At 42.0% G+C, this 22,025-nt stretch overlaps 1 protein-coding gene across 17 annotated transcripts in view; it reads right to left on the bottom strand.

Moving 5' to 3' along the window:
• LOC118225360 (disco-interacting protein 2 homolog C-like) overlaps positions 1 to 21,460 on the bottom strand; it is a 171,071-nt gene extending 149,611 nt beyond the window's left edge. For all 17 annotated transcript variants that reach the window (XM_035413619.1, XM_035413621.1, XM_035413620.1 and 14 more), the window contains exon 1: positions 21,085 to 21,460. In XM_035413619.1, coding sequence (XP_035269510.1) covers positions 21,085 to 21,163 — 79 coding nt within the window. In that variant the 5' untranslated portion in view covers positions 21,164 to 21,460. The remainder of the gene's footprint in view (positions 1 to 21,084) is intronic.
• Between the last annotated feature and the right edge of the window lie 565 nt (positions 21,461 to 22,025).

Below are 22,025 nucleotides of genomic sequence, written 5' to 3'. Positions count from 1 at the left end.
CCAATTCCAGAGGTAACCAATTCCTCCTTAAACTCCACTACACAGGACCTGCCAGACTTTGTCCTGTCAAAACACTGGGTTCCAATGTGTGAGTCCGGTACGGCTCACAGCCTCACCCGCACAAACTGCGGCTGACAGCCTTGTGAAGGTGTGCATAATTAGCCATAGCATCACTCAGGGAGGCAAGGTTTCAGAGGATGAGACTGTCTGTGTCTCAACGGAACTGCACGGGTTGATCAGGAGCACACGGTGTGTCTATATCTACTGCGCATGGAATGTATTCTTTCGACACAGCTCACAAGCTTGCCTTGGAGAAGAGCACTTGCCTGTCTGCGCTATTCAGGAGAATGGAAAGAGGACACAGCGGTGAAACAAGTCAGAAAATACAATGAGCCATCGCAACTTGGGAGAAAAGACTTTGGGCCAGATCTGCTAAGACTTCTAACACATGCAAGACCTTTTAGCACACACAGAAACCAATAACATGACCAATGATTGGTCATGGTATTTGTTTTTTACTAATCATTGGTGGCGTTTTTATTTTTGTGCATGTTAAAGGGTTTTTACACGTGTCGATGGCCTTTGTAAATCAGGCTCGTCATTCATCATAATGTATTTCTCTAAACAGCGGAAAAAAAAAAACATTTTCACGACATCATTTACTAGACATCTAAAACATTACATCTAGATTACCAACATTTACTTACATTTTCCACAAACTATTTATCAACCAAATATTTACTGAGATACTAAAGCACCCATCTGAGATTAGGAACTGCAACATTCCAATTTTCCTGACCATAATGTTACATTACCACTAAGCTCTATTGATTGAATGGTGGTATGTTATACAGTATGTACACATCTGTGTGTTGTGTACGTACATTTACACGTTTGTGTGCGTGGCTGATTAATTTCTCCTCAAGAGCTCAATATTTTGTTCTGATAGGTAATGTTACGCAAACTACATGCAACTTTTCTGGAAGCTCTTATCAGTGAATTTTTAAAAAATTAAGCATGTGATTCACAGCAGTCCAAATGTACTGCGATACTGCTGCAGTGAAGATGTGAAAATGTAAAGAATAAGTCCACCCTCATTGTACATTTATTTTATCTTCACGTAGATCCAGAAAAGCAAACAGAAAGGATTACAGATAGATGGAAAAAGGCAGCCAGCCATTTGTAAAAATAAAAAAAATAAAAAAATCAACAGTCGACTATGCACCCTACGGACCGCACCACACATCTTGCTGTGAAGAACGTTTTTAAAGGTGTCGCTCACGGGGCCCTGGTGAAACCGTGTCCGTTCCAGCCCACTGGCAGATCAGCCTCCATGTTCCACCTCAGCCCTCCTTCAGACCACCTTGTTTTGTCTGGAAGTGAAACGCAGGAGCAAAACGCTCTCGCGGCAGAGATGGCAAACTTACATGGGGAGTGGGAGTTCTGATGCGCGCAAATGCAATCTGCACGCTGCTGATACGGTCTCACGTCGTACAGGATTCAGCTGTGATTCACAGCTGTGATAACTGGCCAATTATACATGGGGGGGGATGGGGAGAGTGGGACTGAGTCATAAATAATAAAGCGTATTAAAAACTCATAAGAGGTTCCGCATCAGGACGCATTCCGGGCTCTGTGGCACTGGACATGTTCTTTATTGCAGGGAGGGAGCACAGAAGAGTCTGCTTTATTGTTAATGTGCATTAGTCTGTGACGACAGCACCGTGACATCCGTGTTCCCAGAGTGCAGGTCACTATCAGAAACTGTGTTTTCTTTAGATCTGGAGAAAAATGTTAATCGGGTCACATCACAACGTCTCTTGATGAATTTTTTTACATGCCAATGTAAAGAAACGGCTATCAATTAGGGGGTGACATAGCTCAGGAGGTAAGACCGATTGTCTGGCAGTCGGAGGGTTGCCGGTTCAAACCCCGCCCTGGGCATGTCGAAGTGTCCTTGAGCAAGACACCTAACCCCTAACTGCTCTGGCGAATGAGAGGCATCAATTGTAAAGCGCTTTGGATAAAAGCGCTATATAAATGCAGTCCATTTACCATTTACCAATTACCTGGGTCTGCTGCTTTAAAACTATGACCAATGACAAATAAGAAAATACTTTATATTTTAAATAGTAGTTTAAAATTTAAATAGGTTTTAAATAGTAGCCTACAAAAAAACAAAAATTATTTAAAAATACATCAAAAAAACTTTAGGTAGCAGCATTAGACTGATAAACACAAGGTCCAGACTCCTTCAGTTCAATGCTCATATGACTTAGTAATTAATATAGCAGCTTTGACATAACATTTCTCTGAATTACAGTGACTGCCAAACTCATGGTGTAGTGTAAGTGGGAAAAATGGCGCAAAGTTTGGTCACTCAAAGCCCAGAAAGACAGTGCATTGCAGTTTGAATGTGGGCCTTAAGTGTGAGCACATGACTTCCCCCAAGGCAAAGAGAAACACATGGGTCCATTCATGCTTTAGCTTTGGGTGACTGAGGCTCCAAAGTCACAACCAAATATGTCCTTGTTTTCCATCAACAATGTGGGAAAAGAGTCAGCAGAGCCCTTTACTTGAGGAGCATGTCAGCATGTCCTTCTACCAAAGCAATCCAGTTCAAGTGTGACTTTTTACTGCCCATGATGGGCAATTTACTACAATCCTGTAGTAAAAGGTAAAATCAAAGAAAAAAATTTCATTGTGAAAAACACAATATCAGTCCATTTTGTTCAGATATAAATGTTGATGTGTGATAAAAACATCAGTTTAAAAACAGCCTTTGGGATGGAATGAATGCATAAAACAGGTGAGACGGTTCTATATCAACATAGCCTATCCTACCAGGAGTAAAGTACTTATGCAGCCTCAGGGAAAAAAAAATAGTGTTCTTTCAAAGGCTATAATCATTAACCTCATCAAAACTATTTAAAAGAGGATATTGGTATCATGCCAGCCAATATTAGCATCAGGAGAGCAGGGGTACTGACAAGCTGCTCTATCCCCCAGGATGACCTACTGTACCTACTCAAAACAGTGTGTTTTTCATCTTGCTGTCAGTTAGCTATTCCCACCTATAGGTCTTTGCTAATCTACTGCATTAGCTATCTAGTTCAAGTCAAGCATGTCTTCATTCGTTTCACAGCAGAACTCAGATAAAAACAATCTATGTGTGAAACGGATCGTCTAGATGGGAAACAAAAACATTTTTTGTCATGTTGTCATTCATGGTTAGCCCATACAAGCTGCACAAGGATTTTCACTTTAAATGCAGACTACATTTAGCAGTTATTTCTATGTCTATGTTCATTTTAAAATAAAAATGCCAATACAATAATCAACAATAACCTGCCTTTCCTCCCGAGTTGCATACAGACCATCAAAATAAACAACGGCAATCTCACATTTGCTAACCTGTCATAGTAGCCCACCAAGGCACAGACATCTTTGTTTTCAAGCTGTGTGAACCAGATCACATTGATTATTTGCATGACTGACAGCAAGGCCTTCACATATCATCATTTTTTACAGGCGGACATTTACTAGTTTGTGCAACAATCAATTCATATTTACCTAAAGTTCCACCAGGGAGAAATAAAGTTATTCTATTTTGTTCTATTTCAATCGATCAATTTGAATTTTAAATGTACTCCAATGCCATTACTTTTTAAAATCAGAATCAATTCATTCCTTTGAATTTGGCCTAATTAGTGTGCTTGAGTTTCAGCCAAAAAGAACAGGCCTGAAGACATTCTAACTGGACTCGACAATCCATTATTAATCCTGACACCCACTCTATTCGAGCTCCTTCCTCACTCACTCGTATACACAAGTGCTTGACAGTGAGAAAATCCTGGCTAGCCCACCATGTCCTAACAGAGCACGCCCCACACAACACAAAAATCACTTGTGTGAAAACATTTTGCTTTCAGAGCAGGCTGCCCAGTTTCTCATAAAATTCTTGAGAAGCGCTTCTGAGAGATTACATCTCCTCATGTCCATTTGGTACATTTGGGGCATTTGCCAGAGCTGTAATCCAACGCAAGCAGACTTCATCCCTCAGAAGCCATTTTTAAATTTGGGACAATAACTTTTTTCCCCAGAGTAGTGCCAATCCTCCCTTTTTGCAGGAGCTAACTTTGCATTCCGCGATTTGACAGATTTCAGAATTTTACTCTTGATGATGTGGAAACTATGGTACATATTCCCCATTGTTTGGCGCACACAAACTCTTTGAGTTTGAGAACATTTTCCTGTTCCCGTTAGTATAGAGGCATTCTCTGCGGCAATGATGGCATGAAAAGGACTTGTATAAAGACCCTACCAATTGCAGAACCTTGTACAGACACAGTGACATTCATCCACACAAACACATACATACAGAGTCCTCCAACACAAAAACAGCTGTTTCTGTAAAAAGGAAAAACATATACTCATGTAGCATGAAGCTGATTATCTGTACTTTTGTCCCATATTCATCTTTTGATCTCGGAGCAACATTCCTTCAGAATATGGCAAAAACAACCAATTTCACTGTACTGTTCCCATACATTTGGAGGGCACTGTACACACTAGCACACACGTACACGTGCATATTCACAGGCTTCCGGAAATTATATCCACACACTGCAGTTTCTTCAGCTCTACAGACGAAGAAAGGACTGGGAGGAATATTCCAACAAAACGATGAAGTCATCCTTGTGACCCGATTACCCATCAGCACGTATGTCTCATTCAGCATGTTTATATTCAGCGCTTCTTCAATCATTCAGAAGGTGGCCATTTCCCATCATCCTCTGCGCAGGCTCGCAGCGAGATGTGGGTCAGGGCAAATCCCCTACACCCAGAGATAGGCAACGCTTTACTTTTTGGCGGCTTTTCTCCCCCACTGTTGGCACGCCATGTAAATCCTTCCCCCTTGAGAACAGGCCAACATAAAAGCCAGGGCTGATTTCAGCAGGCTTAATAATAAAACCAGGGCCTACATTAACAGTGGGGTCACAGTAACCACTGTTTGGCCCCTGCAATTACCTTAATTCACACAGGAAAAAGCTGTCCCTTTCACATGAGAGTCAATGGCCAATCACTGAAACAATAATAAACAAGTACATCGTTAAAGAATAAAGCCATACATAAACCAGTGCTTCACTACTTACAAACAGGAGTATCACCAGAGGTAAACTAGCGGTAAAAGCAGTACCACTAGCGGTAAAAGCAGTATATCAGGGAAGCAATACACTTTAGAGATCACTCTACAAAGGCACTTTCCATTGTTTTTTCTTTGTGATCCCATCAAATCATTCTACTCAAGCAACATACTTACCCAGCTCCACAGACCAGACACTATGCAGGGCCATTATTGCATTACTTTATTCATTTGCTTGGCAGGGAGCCTAATTTGGGGTGACTTATAGAGCTTACCCAGTAAAGAATCTCCATTTATACATCTGAACGTTTACTGAAGCAATTAAGCTTAACTGCCTTCTGCAGAGGTGAAGCAGCAGTAGCACAGCTAGGACTGAGTCCTGTGGCATTCAGGACACACATCTGGCTCCTGAACTACCATGCCACATTGCCCAATAGACCCGATAGACCTTTGCCACCTGTCATGTGTTAATCCAAAAATTCTGTGTTAAACAGAAAATGTTTTACTCTGACAGAACATTTCAATCATTTCAGAAGTGTCAATTTATGTAGGCCTACATACAGTGACCTCAGAAAGTTCTCTCCCCCAATTCACTGAATCGAATAAAAGTATTTCAATGTTTTCAGAATTACATTAAAAACAAAAACCTGAAAACTACTTTGTTGATAAGCATTCACCCCATTTGTATTAGCAACTTAAATTGAGATTTTCTTGAGATCCCACTAAATGCATTACTGAGATCCACAAAAGGTGATAATGAACCCAACGGCATGATTGAAGACTAAATATCACTGAATTTGTGATATCCCACTAATAAAACAGCAGATTAGATCAGCCGTACTGTTTTGCAGACCAAAGAACGGCATGTGGAACTTTGAGATGTTGTTATTTGGAGCTGAGAGAAGGTTTGGCGAAACTTTGAGCCTTTCTAGAGCACTAAAATCTAAAAAATGTGCCAACCCAGATACTTCCAAGATCAGCCTGGACCACCAAACTAAGCAACCAGGCGCAAAAGGAAATTGTCAAGAGAAGCAACCAAAAACTACATTGACAGAGCCTCAGAGGTCCTTGGCTTTAATGGAAGAATCAACAATATCTTCAGCACTTCACAGATTTAGCCACTTTGGAAAAGCAACTAGACAAATGTCACTTCTGGGAAATGGCAACATTACATCAAGATTCAAGATTTCTTTATTTGTCATTCCTTAGTACTCTCATACATTAGAACAAAATTCCGTTTCTCCCAGTCCAATAGTGCACATATAAATAAATATACAGTCTTAATTAACTAAAAAAATATAGCCTACAGTTATAAAGATAACAAACTGTTGTCCTTTCTTAAAAATGTTAATAAATTATTACATTTTAAATATTTAAAAAGTGTATTCAAATTGCACATATACACAAGAGTGAATCCCCAGTGTGTTCATAGTCTGGATAGCCTGCATAGTCACCGGAGTGAGTGACTATGCTGAGGGGGTTCAGGGGTGAGTAAGGGGGGTGGGCGTGCTTGTGGGGGGGGGGGGGGGGGCGGGCCCAGTGTGTTCATAGTCCGGAAAGCCTGTGGAAAGAATGCCTGGAGTTTGCCAGAAGCCATGTTACAGACCCCAAGACTAAAGTTGAACTCTCTGTCCTCAAAGCAAAGCGCTATGTTTGACACAAACCAAACACGGCCCATCACCCAGGTAACACCATTCCTACCATGAAGCATGGTGGTGGCAGCATCATGCCAAGGAGTTACTTTACAGCAGGAATTGCGATCAAAGGCAAGATGGATGGGGCTAAATACAAGAAGATCCTTGAGAAGAACCTATACTGTATGACCAAATGTATCCCAACACTCATTGTTCTGGGGGTGTTTTTCATAGTTTGGACTAGGCTCCTTAGCTCCAGTGAAGGCAATCACATTCTAGACGATTCTGTGTTTCCACATCAGTTTGGAGGAGGCCTGTTCCTGTTTCAGCATGACGATGTCCCCGAGCACACAGTGAGGTCTATATAGAAATGGCTGTGTCAAGAACAGTGTGGAAGAACTTCACTGGCCTGCACAGAGCCCTGACCTCAACCCCACCCAACATCTTTGGGATCTATAGGTGAGCCAACTGTGAGCCAGGACTAATCACTCAATCAGTGCCCAAACTCACTAATGCTGTTCTGGCTGAATGGAAGAAAATCCCTGCAGCAATGCTCCAACATCTAGTATAAAGTCTCCCCAGAAGAGTGGAGGTTGTTATAATCAGCAAAGGGCAGACCAACTCCATATTAATGCCCATAATTCTGGATGAGAAGTTGGGATGTCAGGTGTCCACATACTTTTGGCCATGTAGTCTGAGCCATTGGTGTGATCTGAACTGTTTTTTCTGTCTGTATGCCTGCCCATCGGTGTATAGCGCAAGAGAAAAAGGTAGTTTTACAGGATTTGGATGAAACTAGGACTGGGAAGAAAATGACTCAATTTCACGGCAGACTGCTGAGGTCATTGGGGTTTTAAATTCTACGAAGAGCTGAAAGCATTATTCACACAGGTAAATAAAAAAATCAGAAGGCTACCTCCTCCTGTACTGCAATCTCACATATTTTCCCAACTCGAGTGTGTCCAAGTCAGTCATTCACCTGCAGTTCAGCAACCCAAAACTGAAAGCATCATCACGTGTAGCTTTATTAGTACAGAATCTGTAGAGAAATGCATACTGAAAACAAGCTCTTTCGTTCATGATTTATTTTGGCTACATTACATCATGCAATCAAAGAGCTGGGCTAAACTGTAAACCAACTGCTTTTAATTTTACTCAGGCAAGTGTTCATCATTGCAATACAAAGACATCAGATGGAGATTGGTAGAGCTGCAGTGACTCTGGAACTCATTGCAGACCTGGCTCCTTCCCGCATTTGTTCCTCGTTGCCACCGCTTTCAGGAACTGTTGCTCTTGGTCGTACCGACGGGAGGGGCTCGAAGAGCACGCCACGCTCAAGGGGATCAATGCTGCCATTGGCTAATGGCTACTACAGAGCCCAATGGCAAAATAAGAGTAGCAGCAGCTTAAGTGAATGGCATGTTTGCAACTTACTGAGAACTAACCAAATAAACAAATTCTTACATGGAGGTGAGTCAGTTCCTTTTGTTCACTAAAAAGATTAAATCAAAAAGAAGGGATCATTTACAAATGACACAACTAGTTACGCACAACTGTGCACATTTGATTGCACTAAATACAGGCTGTTTAAATTAAGAATACGATTCGGATTGAAAATCAGTTAAGCCATTCCAAAGAATGCATTAATATCAATATATGTATATTGCCAAAAAGCTTCTTTTTTTGTTTTTTAGCCATATTGCCCAGTCCTAGGTCCAACCAGTTTAAATGAACTCTGACACAGGCACAATGTTGCAGTCAATACCATTTTTGTTTTGAAGTCAGCTCTTTTGTGCTTTTGGAGCAGAGCATCCTCAACGGAAAATGATCCGCTTAGAATTAATCAGCCCTACAGTACAACATAGCTCTATTCCTGGCAGCCATTTCCATCTCTGTTTACCAGGAAAGTGAAAACCATAGGGTGTCTTTCTAACTCTTTCTCCCTCTCACATGTACTCTCTTGCTTTCACTCTCTCTCGCTATCACTCTCACTCTCCTTACTCAAAAAGGACAGCACATTCTTTAAATCCACTTTGCACATCTGCTCCATTTATCTCAATTTTTAATCGAGATATTTTAGAATCTGAAACAAAGATTAGAAACAGTATACAAATGTCAGAGTTGTTGCCTGGGTAATGAAACGCAATTTTATTACTGTTCCAATTATAATACAAAGCAAGGGGCTTTATTACAGGACAGATGGAACCTGTCATTGTGTTTTGAGCGACCGTTGTGTGACCTTTAAAGGAGGTGACTGGCGTGTTGTAATCTGCACGAATAAGCACCCGGACACGACAACATTCACCCACTGTCCTTTTACTGCAGTGTACTCATACCAGTCCCGTACAGTTGAAATAGCAAAGTGCTTTGTGATATTTTGCATTATGAAGGTCACCACACTTAATCAACACTGATTGATCAACCGTATTTTTGGTCAATCAATTTGTCAATTAATTTACCAAAATAAAATAAAGAAAAATGGAAAATAAGCAAGACAAGATCTATGTAATATAGACAAATGCACACACACAATGTTCACTTCTTTGTGCAGTGATTAAATCTGCATAAAAAGCCTCAAGGGTCTTAGTGTTTCATCCAGTGCATTCCTCCAGATGAGCTAACAATTCCTGAATGATAAAACAGACCAATTAGAAAGGCAAAATACACACACAGCTTCATTCCTACGGTACATCACCGATACGTGTTTAAACCAACTGCAGCGCATGGAAGGGATACTGTGGGGTCTCACGCATTGGTTTCCACAGTATGCAGATCCAGCGACATTTAGCACAGTCCTGGTCAGCTGTGATAAAAATATGCTTCTGCTCTATGCGTATGTACATGCTTTGTGTTGACTTGCCCATGGATAGCTCGACAGTGCAAGTAATGAGCTGAAGGTCTCAGAGATTATTGTAATCCTCCAGCAAATGACCCTCCAGTTCTCAACCAATCAACATCCAGAACCGGAAAAATGGCACAAACTTAATAATGGCAACATTAAAACATAAACTTGTATATCGTTTTAATTGATTTTTCACATTTTCACCAATATAACCCATCTAGAGATAAGCTAATGTAGTCTACATAAGATACCATTTTAAAGAATCACATTCTTTTACCATGAGAACAAGTAATATTTTGCTGATAATTAATGTTCTAAATTGAAAAAATAAGACATAATTTCAATTATTATCTGATTGTTAATAACATTACAGACAATGTAAATTGCCTTTCTGGGACAGCAATAAATGTGGCAAGACTGTATACTGATTTAGCCTAAAGCAAGAAGAGCTTCCACTATGAAAAAAATGCCAGGTTTCTCCCCAAAGACAATGACAGATACAGCAGGCATCACCAGCCCTGCACAGCACAGGCAAGAGCCCAATAGAGTGGCTGGAGAAAGTTGTACCAGCCCCTGCTAACCTGGTCAGATCCTCAAACCACAAGTCAATTTGCTGCTAATAACTGACATTATGACTGCACATCTGCTGCAGCCTATATTTCTCTCAATTTAGTGCAATTCTAACAGCCATCAACCAAAGACACATAATGCTAATTTGCTCTTAAGTCTTTCTCTTACCACTAAGGGACCGCTAAGGAGCCTCAGAAGGAATTTAGAGTTTGTTTATATGTGAGGCATCTTAGACCATGCCTATAGTACTTTGACTGAATCTCATCTCCTCTGCTACAATCCCTTTAGATGTTTTTTTCCCCCTGCCAGAGTCACTGCCATTCCATCAAAATCATGCTGCCTGGCATCTCAGCCACATGCCATTCCCCCCATAGTTTCTCAGTTGCGATTCTTTCTCTATCCATAACCCTCTTTGCTTTCTGCCAGTCTGAATAAAGCAAACAATATAAAGAGGGTGGACTGTCCTGCTCTGCTTAAAAAGGTATAAATACATATGGTACTTAGTTAGGCTCAATATTGCAAACAAGTTTACCCTTTTAAACATGTAACGTATTGCTTCATTAAAAATACTTATACAGACACCCGAGGGGCACAGCCATTAAAGCTGACCGCTTCAGTGTACGTCTGAAACTCACTGAATTACTTAGTCAACTGGGGTTGTTCTCTCCCTCCCATCGCTCACGAGCACCTCCTACTGGTAGTGCTGTGCCTGTAGGAGTTATGCCTGTGGCTGGCAAAATAGAGCTCTGCTCCAAGCGGGTCACGTTGCCTAGCTACGGTCACAACAATCCAGGGGGGAAAAGCTGCGGCTGGCTTCTCCAGCACAAGGGGATGCTAATGCTAGTCTTTGCAGTGGTTCTACTAGGATTTAGAATTATCAACAACTAAAATTATGGGGGGAAATGGCAAAAAAAAGAAGGCTCCTCCACAGGGAAAGGTTGCACAGCACAGGTGTGCAAGGTGGAAAGTCCAGTACAGAACATTTTAGTCCAATCACCTATAAAAGAGGTTTGGAGGTGAGTGAGCCTAGCACCAGCCAGAAGAGGTGAGCCTCTGTCTGACTGCTGTGGAAAGACTGAAAAAGACTGAACACTGGGCAGATCCAGAGTCACAACACAACTCCTTTATCGCAATAGCAATGATGATTGTAAATACATAGGAGGTGGGATACGATGAGGAGTATGATGATGGTGATGAGGATGGTGACCAAGGTGGCAGTGGAGGTTATGTTGATGATGGCGATGATGAGGACTGTGATGACTAAACACTAATCACGGGAAATGCTGCTGACTTTTCAAAGAGGAGATACACATGTATTATATTAAACAAATGAATAATTGTACTTGGTGGAACACAGTTTGGTGCATGAGATGCATACCCAAGACTTTTCATTACATGAATTAAGAAGCACACTCACACCGCAATAATCGCACAGAACATTTTTCACGCTAAAAGTCATGTGGCAAACACAGCCAAACAGAACCACGTGGGATTTTGGAACCCATGGGAGAATCCACAGAAGAACCCAATGGAAATGGGTCACTATCCGTGAGCCACCCACTCTGCCCAGCCTCCCACACGGCGGAATCTCTCGCTGCCCGCCGAGCGGGCCGTCATCCGGGAGCAAGCGAGAGAGGAGGAGGAGAGAGGAGCATCGCTATGGCAACAGCTGCTCCCGCGGTAACGGCAGGGGCGGGAGCCTGCCACCTTGGAGTCCCTGTGGTGGGAAATCAGTTGGATTTCAGTGTTTCGGGTCCAAGGCGGAGTGAGCTGAACCACGTGAGATAGGACTTCTTGACTTAGCCAAAAAGGTGGGCCGCCCCATCACCCTTGTCCTGCTGAGTCACAGGACTAATAACCCCCACCAGCATCCTGTTTCATCTTAATGCCCGTTTGTACCAAGATGGAAGAGCAGACTGGAGCAAATGGGAGAGAGAGACTCCAGCACAGCAGAAGCAGAGAAACCGAGAGACACCCAAAGGGTGCATGCTCATACTGCTGCTTGTATGTGTGTGTGTGTGTGTGTGTGTGTGTGTGCAACCTGGCATAGCAAGGTGTGGATGTATAGTGTGTGTGCGTGTGTGTGGGGGTGTAGGTAAGTGGGTGACCTGGCATAGCAAGGTGTGGAAGTACAGTGTGTGGCTGTGTGTGTGTGTGTGTGTGTGTGTGTGTGTGTGTGTGCAAGACTTGACGTAGTATGGTTTGTATGTATAGCACACGTGCGCGTGTGACCTTATGCAGTATAGAATGAATGTATAGCGCACGTGTGTCCGTGTGTGTGTGCACGTCTGTGAGACCTGATGTAGTATGGTATGGATGTATAGTGTGTGTGTGAGGGTGAGCACACGTGTGTGTGTGTGTGCGGGTGTATGTGTGTGCATGTGTGAGTGAGTGTGTTTGTACATGCCAGTAAGCATTGTCCTCTGGGGAATACAGCAAAGTAAGCTGCAGGCGCTGAGCTCTGTTAGGAGAATGCTGATGCACTTATAAATCTGCACACACTTCAGATGTGTGTCACAGGGCACTCCATAAAAGGAAAGAAACGTCACTTCACTAACAGAGCAAATCCAAAGGTCGGCTGCTCTCAGATCTTATGCTCATCGCTCAAGACCAGGGTAGAAGAGCCACAGCACAGATGTGTGTGTGTGTGTGTGTGTGTGTGTGTGTGAGAGAGACAGCATACCTCACTCACCTTACAATGCCTTATTTGCTCAGCAGGCCCCTTACATAGAGCGACTTTCACAATTTACACTTCTACATTCTGCCCGCTTAGCGACAGATATTTCACAGAAGCAATTCGGGTTAACTACCTTAATGCACAATACAACAGTGCAGTGTGCCTCCTGGGAGTTATAGGTCCAGTTCTTTCCTCACATTCCAACACCTCTACCGCGACATGGACCCACAAAGACCTGTACCGGAAGAAGTCCGATTCCACGCTACCCAGAATCTTGGGTGCTTCTGTCCAATGAGGACAGCAGTGCCATCAGCACCTACCTGTTGCAGCAAGCTAGCCATTTGAAGTGGGAAATGGCACAGCTGTGACTCGTCAAACAGTTAAGGCAGATAGTGGAGACGAGCCCGATTGGAATGATTCACTGTGGAAGGGTGAACCAAGTTTCATTAAGACGTAAGCGGGCTTGAGCGTATGTACACAGTGACGCCTGTACACAGTGACTAAGAGCAGGACTCTTACAGGATCCTGTGAAAACCCTTAGAGGATAGAATACGCTAATTAAATAGAGAAGCAGAATCTGCAGGGGAGAGAGAGTCACAAGAAACAGTTTATTTATTTATTTATGTAAACTGTTTAAAAAAGAAATGGGACTTGTAACCAGAAAGACGCAAGGATGCAGGTTTTGCTCTAAAGCCCTTGACTGCAGTATGTGAACAGGCTAACTTCAATAAGAGTTACTTGTAGGTGCAAATAATGGCTCTCCATGTACAACTGGCCTTTCAAAATTGGCAAAAAAAGGGGGGGGGGGGGGGCCATAAAAAATAACATTTTTATAAAATTAAAAATAAAATTTAAAAAATTATAAAATAATGCCTTCACCCACCATATAAGAGTGCAAATAATAAGCTAAGCAAATAATATCAAAACTGGCAATTTGAGCAGATGTTCCACACGAGCATTGTTAGCTCCATTTAATGCAAATTAGTGAAAACGATAATAGAGCACAGACTGCCATGAACTGCTATGGTCAGTTATATCAAGAGATGATATTCAGGATCATCCTTCGTAAATTACCTAATGCAACCAACCGATTGCCCATTAAAACACCTTTAAATAAAAGAGCGAATGTCTCCCTAGTCAGCGGAGGTCTCAGATTTGCACTCTTAAAAACTGCAGGCACGTGATGGAGATCCACTCAGCGTGGCTCCCTCAGATGAGAAATGCGAACTCGCTATACCTAAGTCCAGAACGCCAGCAGATGCAGAGACTCAAAGACATAAAATGTCAAATGAGGACAACAACAGGGGGAAAAATAAACTAACAAACCTCCCACTTGGCCTCAGCCATCATCCGAGCGCAGCCAATTAGGGCCCATGCAAGCTCCATGATTGCTCAAGCCGATGGTGGGCTGGCCAGGTGTGGGTAGAGGCAGTGAACGGTGCACTGTGATGTCAGTGAGGACACGCAAGCATGGGAGGAGGGCGGCTGAAGGGGGTGGTGGGTATGACGCTCGCAAGAGAGAGAGTCCAAGGTCAAAAAGGAAGGGAATGTCCTAGCCAGGATCCAGCGATATTTTGATACAGATACTTTTCGATATGAAGCTCATATCGATATTGACAATTTCACTAATACTGAATATACTGGATACAGCATAAATATTGTTTCATCATTCAATTAAAACCTGTCCTAAATGAATAATGCCCACGCTATGGTATCATTCCTAGTCCCACAATCCGAGCATCATCGGTGCATGTCAGAAACTTTTTTTGCGTATTTCTAGCTTACCAACTAGGACTTGTTGCTAGCCAACAAACAGACTTATGATAGCTTAAAGACAATGTCACTGAAAATACCACACGCATATGCTCACTGACTTCTGGAAGCATCAGGAATAAATCAGTAGTCTTTCAGCCTGCATGCAGAATCCAAGCTGACTCATCCCCATATAAACGTATGTATTTTTTCTCTTGCTTATTTTATAACCTTAAAAGCATAATCCTCCCCACTCATAAAAAAACAAGAACAATTGGATTTTATGCCTATTTCAGCTACATGAAAATACAATCGAATCAGAGACAATAATTGGCAGGTATTCATAATAATTATTCTGTTCCTATGGTCAGAATAAAACAATCATGTGTACCATAATATATGACAAATCAAAGCTTAACCAGTGTGTATAATTGACAAAGTTTTTTTATAGGCCACCAGAAGGGTGTGTTTTACTTCTAAGGATATTCAGAGGGTACCCATCAATATTCAATATTCAGATATTCAGTCAATATTCAGAGGATTTGTAAGACTCAAGTTGAAAGCAAGTCTGAATCAAAATATTATTTTGAGTCAAATCCATTAAATGTGCTTAAGAATGCACTTGGCCTAATTCTCAAAGTCAGGATTCCCACTGTATTAGCAAATACTACGTCACAATACTGTTTTTTAACATTTCTGGGGACTGAAAAAGTGGGAGGGGGGACATAAGAGAAATAATAATAAAGTGAACGGTTACTTAACCATGTGTTTTATTGCCAGTATACATACAATCATGCCATAGTTCATTATAAAATATTGAATATATTAAATAATTTAGATATTTTTATATCCTCCGGGTACTCCAGTTTCCTCCCACAGTCCAAAGACATGCAGGTAGGCTAACTGGAGACTCTAAATTGTCCACAGGCATGAGTGTGTGAGTGAATGGGGTATGTGCCCTGCGATATATTGGCGGCCTGTCCAGGGTGTATTCCTGTCTCTCACCCATTGCACACTCAGATAGGCTCCAGCTCCCTCCACGACTCTGCTCGGGATATGCATGTATAGATAATGGATGGATATTGATATTGGGGGGGGGGGGGAATCACAATATTGCTGGACCCTAGTATTGACATAGGTCCTGCAGCCCAAGAGTGCAAGGAGTGACTCCAATCCAACATCCATCCATCCATCCATCCATCCATCATCTACACCCGCTTATTACAGGTCATGTCGTGGGGGGTGATGGAGCCTATCCCATTGTGCACCCGAGGGTTGCATTGGACCCAAAGTGATCATGTCACAGTCATCACAGATAACCTCAGTGTCACATCACAAACCATCAGAGATCATTACCGTAAATTCAAGGGCGTAACTTGGGGAGGTTGAAATGCACACAGAGACCTACAACCCTCTGGGGGGCCGGTGGCATGGGCCCCTTGGAAGAATTTTTCTGGGGAACAAAAAGCAGCTGTGAAATTATCATTTCTGGTAAATTCTAAGGGGAACCACAACAGATTATGAATCAGTGGCTGGGTGTTTGTCACAAAAAATATTGGCTGAAGTCTTGGAGCAGTCACAGCAAAGTTGTTAAATCACCGAAAACTGAAAAAAGATGGAGAGCATGGAGTCTTATTTAACATTAATTTATTTCAATAATAAATCTCCAGCGTAACACCGGGAAAGGATTGAAATAACATGCGCAACTGTATCAACAATAACAAGTGCTTGACGTTTCTAAAAAATCAATGGGCAGTTCACAAAAGGAAACGGACACTTCACACTGAACCATCTGTATTTCAAATTTTTACTGAGGCTCTGAGGAAGCATTCAATTAAAGTCCAGATGTGAAGCGTGAGCAAGAAAACAATAAATTGCAGAACTCCTTCATCCAAAATTCTCACCTTAATGCCAGAGTGGTCCTCATCTCTTTCAGGGATTATCAGTCAACACATAATGCAATCATCGTCAGGCACGCTCTCACAATCTATATGTAATGCAGTTAGTGAGCTGGAAAGCTCTGTACAAATACATCAGAATGCACAAACATCTGTGCAAATCAACTTACAGTAAGTGGCAGTGCAGTGCAGTGATTATGGTCTGTGTGTACTGGCTGCACTGTCCTGCTGTTGCAAGCAGGGTTTATAAAAAAGTAAATAATTCCTTAGCTGCTTTGGTGAATAACCAGCTACGTAAATTGAAAATATGTACCAGCAGGAGCTAGTTGTGTTGCTCTGAATACATATGCTATAAAAATTAGAATTTAAAAAGAGCTTTGACTGAAAGCTGCTGTCGCTGATTGGCATCTCATCGGGGGCCATTATCACAACATCTGCGACACGCCGATATTAATATTGCATTGTAACCCCAGAGGCTTGTCCCTGGCTGTGGTACATGTCTGGCGTCAACCATAAACTGGAACACTGGCACAACGCATAATTAAGGTTGTAAATATGCTTCTGCTAATCTGGGACGGAGCTCCTCAATAAACGTTACGAACCATTTACCACCATTCAACCTAAAACCATCATAAAGGGCCTCAGTAAAAGCTGATCTGCTGAACACCATGTCATTGAATAACCTTCGACACTCAAAGAGACTCTTAGCCTGTCATGTCAACAGCATCAACTATTGCTCATCCAATTGCAACAATGCATTACAGGCATATGCAAATAATGGCTTCTAGATAATAATACCATTACCTCTGGGTGTTAGCCAAAGAGCATTGTTTCTCTGTAACATACTGCTTTCGTGTGAGGCGCAGTGTGTGCCTGTGTGTAAAAGTGATTGGAGGGAAATAATGGTTATGGCAGAAGCTGGTAGTATACATGTATTTTAATCTGGTTTACTAATATTTTAAGGCACCAATTCCCTATTATACTGTGCCAGTTGCACTAAAGAATTTGTATACTAATGGACAGTCATGATAAAAACATGTGTCCATCAGTTTGTATAAATTTGTAACTTAACCACGCTGGTAGCCAAGATAAGGAAAGTTACTGTAGTCAATTCCATCAATGGGCCAAAGGAATATATACCATAAATGCTCCAAAATGCTATATTCAAAAAGCCTGTATTAAAAAAGCCACTTTTGAAAGAGAGATCATGAAACCCTTTCATACGTAAATGGTCCAGGCACCCAATCGATTCAAATGACTCCCTGGTGCATAATGAGAGGATGATCCCAGTGACGGAAAACCACCCTCACTGGGCAACACTACAGGCCGATTACGCATCGCATGGCACTGCCCTCAGACCGCTGGCTACAGTCAATGCTGGATTCATTACATTTGCATTTTAGGCATTTAGCAAACATTTTAATTCAGAACAACTTCCACACACATCATTATTACAGTGTCAATCTACATAATTGAATATACTGCAGAAATTCAGGTCATGTATCTTGGGCAGGGGTGCAAAGACTGTGGCCCTCCTGGAAACTGAAGCTGTAAACTCAGAAGCAAAGAGCCATAACCATTATGCTGCACTGCAGATTCAGCACCAGGTAATAGACACATCATTACCTCAGAACCCACTGTCTTAGCATGATCAAACCCAACTATGTATCCCTGATCATTCTGAGCTCTCAAGAATCAATACTGATAAAGTCTGTGCTAAAAACCGGTTACCTGGGCTAGCTAAATCCTAAGAGGGAAAGGAATTGCGCTGACAGAGGCAAACATAATTTTGTTTAAAGGTAGTTCGTTTATTTTCTTAATTTTTCCACATGTGACCGTTACAAGCACATTATGAATGCAAATTAGTAACTCAACTTAATCAGTAGTATTTTTTCAACTAATTAGTAGCTAACACAATCATACAATCCTTTATATATAAATTTGTAGAATATGAGTCTTATTTTTTATTGAGAAAGGTTAGTTGTCATGGATGACTTAAACATTGACAGCTGTCAATTATTATTAGACACCGAGCTGCATATGACTAAAGCTACAATCAGAACGAATGAACTGAGCGACCAACAGGAACAAGTACTGCTCACATGGGCTCAGCAGAATCAAAACTGGAACAGATTTTATGTTCTTTGACACTTGTTTGCAAGGCATTGTGGAGGATTGGGGGCAGGTAGTTGTAGTGATCTTGTAGTGGCTACTCCCAGTAGTGATAAACAGTAGCAAAGCTGTAGTGTAAACACTACAAAAAAACACAGATCCGGTTGAGATGTAGCGGACCTGGATGATCTAACAAGACAAAAGCTGTTTTTTGTTTTTTTTTTTGTGTTTAAATCCGGAGGACAAATACTCTCACCTGAGTGAACATTCTTGCCTGGCAAATTGCCACATACGGATACAAGAATCACCCATTCCTGGTTCAGAAGGATGCAACAGCCTGCACTTGAGTGGATCTTTTTGTAATAGTGTCATGTAGCAACATATGGGACGTCTGTTTTTCCACACAAGAACAACTCTAGGCGTGGCGAACTTCCCCACCACAAGAAGAAAAGGATTCGCGCATGAGATATTTCCTTTAGAGATCTCTTCTTGCTTTTTCATCGTGTTTTATCGTGCATCCCTGGGGCAAAGGGGGGATATTGCACAGCCGCCATCGAAGTGCGGAGGTAAAAAAAATGTTACTGTGCTAAAAGTAGCTAATATTTCCAGCTGCCGAAACGCTAGTAGAATTTCACTCTCGGTCAGACGGTCCTTCGAACCTTTACCAAAGAATAAAACGGACAGTCTTAGAATAAATATGAGAGCTGTTTCCCGTGGCTTCGACTTCTACAAGGCACGCCAACTCGATTCGACTGCGGAAAGCCAGTTTGTGCATGGAAACATACACTGAATGCAAAAATGGCAATCACATCCGAATATCTCCCCAAAAAATCCGTACCAAACGTCTACCGCAGGAGGAGTCCAATCTTATCCGAAAAGGACCGGTGTGGGTGCAGATTTTAGCTTTGGCGCAGCACTATGACACCTCATTCAACAGATTAACTAATCGTGGTCTTCAATCAAATACATCGATAAGTACAATCAGGTTCCTTAGTTTTGGGCTAAAACAAAAACCAGCCCTTTTCCGACTAGATTGGATACCTCTGGTTTATCGCAATAGTACAGGAATATGTAAGCAGGTCCCTATCTGCATTTCTATACAATATACTTTTATACTTTTTATACTTTTAATTAGCCCAGTCATTTATTTAATCTGTCGTTTTGGCTAAATATCTTAATAGGCCTTAATAATCACAGATTAGGCTACTGTTCTTGTGTCCCTGCACAAAATGCTTTACTGTTGTCTGAATTAACCTGCGCTGAAATAGGCCTGGGTGTGGATCTAATTAGTTAATTGAGCCAGAGCAATTGGTGGAATAAAAATTTGTATAGGCTACCCCAAGAATGGAATTGCCCAGCCCTGGTAAAGCAGGATAAAGTGGCCACGAAAGCCCTTAATCCCAACCCAGACATCCTGGATTGATGGGTTTTCGTCAAAAACGTTTGAATTTTGCAGCGCAGTAACTGTGCTTGGTTAGCTTATGTGGCATCCGCGTAGCCAGGCATGGTCACTACCTGATGTCCAACAACTTGCCATCACACAAAGATTGTCACAATAAAGCAGAGCATCGTAATTGCATTTGCAGTAGACATTTCGGCGGGTAAAAAGAGGCGACGTTGTGCTCAATAATAAAACCATGTAGCCTAAAATGAGCGGTAGTGTAACAACTGAAGAGACCGTTTTTGCCTTAAATGGTTCCGCGCGTAGGACAATTCTGTACGCCCCCAGATGCAATATAAATGACTTAAAAATGGCTGAATCGATTCATCGAACGACACAAACCACTGATCGCGTTTTAGTATAAAATGCTCAGATCATTCAATGTACGGGTCCCTCGAGGCACTATTGGCCCGCTTGTCATATTTACGAAAATAAATGCCACACTAATGACCGATGACTTGTGGCCATATTAGTCTTCGATCTTGCGCGGTAAACTTGGCATTCAAAATACTTGATTTCAGTTCGTTGCTACCGATTCCATCGTGAAGTCACTATAAAGTGTATGTGCACGACTTGTCAACCATTGTATGGTATAACTAGGCTATAACCTTAGAATGAATAATATGAGAATAAATACATATCGCCAACTGGAACGTTATGCAGTCACACAATGACTTTTCATCTCGTCTCTACTGTGTAAAATAACCTTAAAGGAAACGTTTCCAAGCATCTAATTTCAAGGTCAAAGGCAATGTACTGCATAATGAGTTAACGGCTCGAAAACAACGAGAACAAAACAGAATGCAGGAGGAATGAGCTGCGCTATCCCAGATCAGACAGTCCACGAATTTGCTGCATGTGTGTGATAATTGCGTCCGCCTTGATATAATCTGGTGATGGGTAGAAAGGCGCACCACCCCGCCGAGGTGAAGAAAACAGTTCAACAGCTGAGAAAAGAAAGCCGTAAGAGACGTGGCAAACACCGACGTAGTCTACTTAATACATTTCTTACCTTCCGATAGCTCCAATTCCAGCTCGGCTAGCCTGGCTCTCACCTCCAAGGGAAGGGGTATTGTATCACGGTCCGCCATTCTGTTTTTAAATTACTGACTATGCCTCTCCTTCGTTTGCAACCCAGACTCTCAGCGCTGTTCTTTCTCCGCACAGCTGCAATGCATAGAGCAGACGAGGAGCCGCGGGCAGACAGAGCGAAATGTTACGAACGAGAAACTGGGGGAAGTGAATTAGGTCTCTCCCTAGTTGAACCCCGCCATGTCCGACTGTGTCCCTCAGTAAGAAATGGTACTGTAATACAAGCGCAATAGCGGACTGTCAGTGCAGCGCGAAGGCTCGCTGCTTCTCCAGCGCTGTTTGTGGCTCTTGTCTCCTTTTGCTGTCACTATCACGTGATCACGAGTGAGCCGAAAACAGCTCTTCAACCCACGGGAGGGCGCTGCAGTTCCCCTTCAGATTTTAGTTCTTGTATCACGAAACACCGTCTGTCTATCGTGAGTTATAATTGCGACTAGTTTACAGTAAGAACCGGTTTTTCCCGTTCGAATGCTATGTAAGATTTGCAATTAATTACTTTGCATTCTGTGATCTTTCTTGGTCAGTCTCACGAAATAATTGATCCGGGTCGCTTTCGTAGTTAGTGGGTATTTTTGGCTTGAGATTCATCTGCATTTGGGCGCTGCTATGCACCGGTTCAAAGTGTGCCGAATGCTAAACTGATCTGTCTATCAGATTTTTTTTTTTTTTTTTTTTTGAATTGTTAATGAAAAATGCACCTCTCAGACAAATATGATGTTGCCATTCTGAAATGGTGAACTTGGGGGGGAAATTAAATTATATTTAAAGTAATAATCTCGAAGATATTAATTAAAATAAATGTCTGCTAAGTCACTATGTATCGCCGAATTAGGTAACAATGGTGATTGAGCCTATTCTTCT

This window comes from Anguilla anguilla, chromosome 4 (genome assembly GCF_013347855.1).
Source record: "Anguilla anguilla isolate fAngAng1 chromosome 4, fAngAng1.pri, whole genome shotgun sequence".
Classification (NCBI taxonomy): Eukaryota; Metazoa; Chordata; class Actinopteri; order Anguilliformes; family Anguillidae; genus Anguilla; species Anguilla anguilla.
The sequence above is the reverse complement of the archived record's forward strand: the minus strand, read 5'-3'. Positions and strand labels throughout refer to the sequence as shown.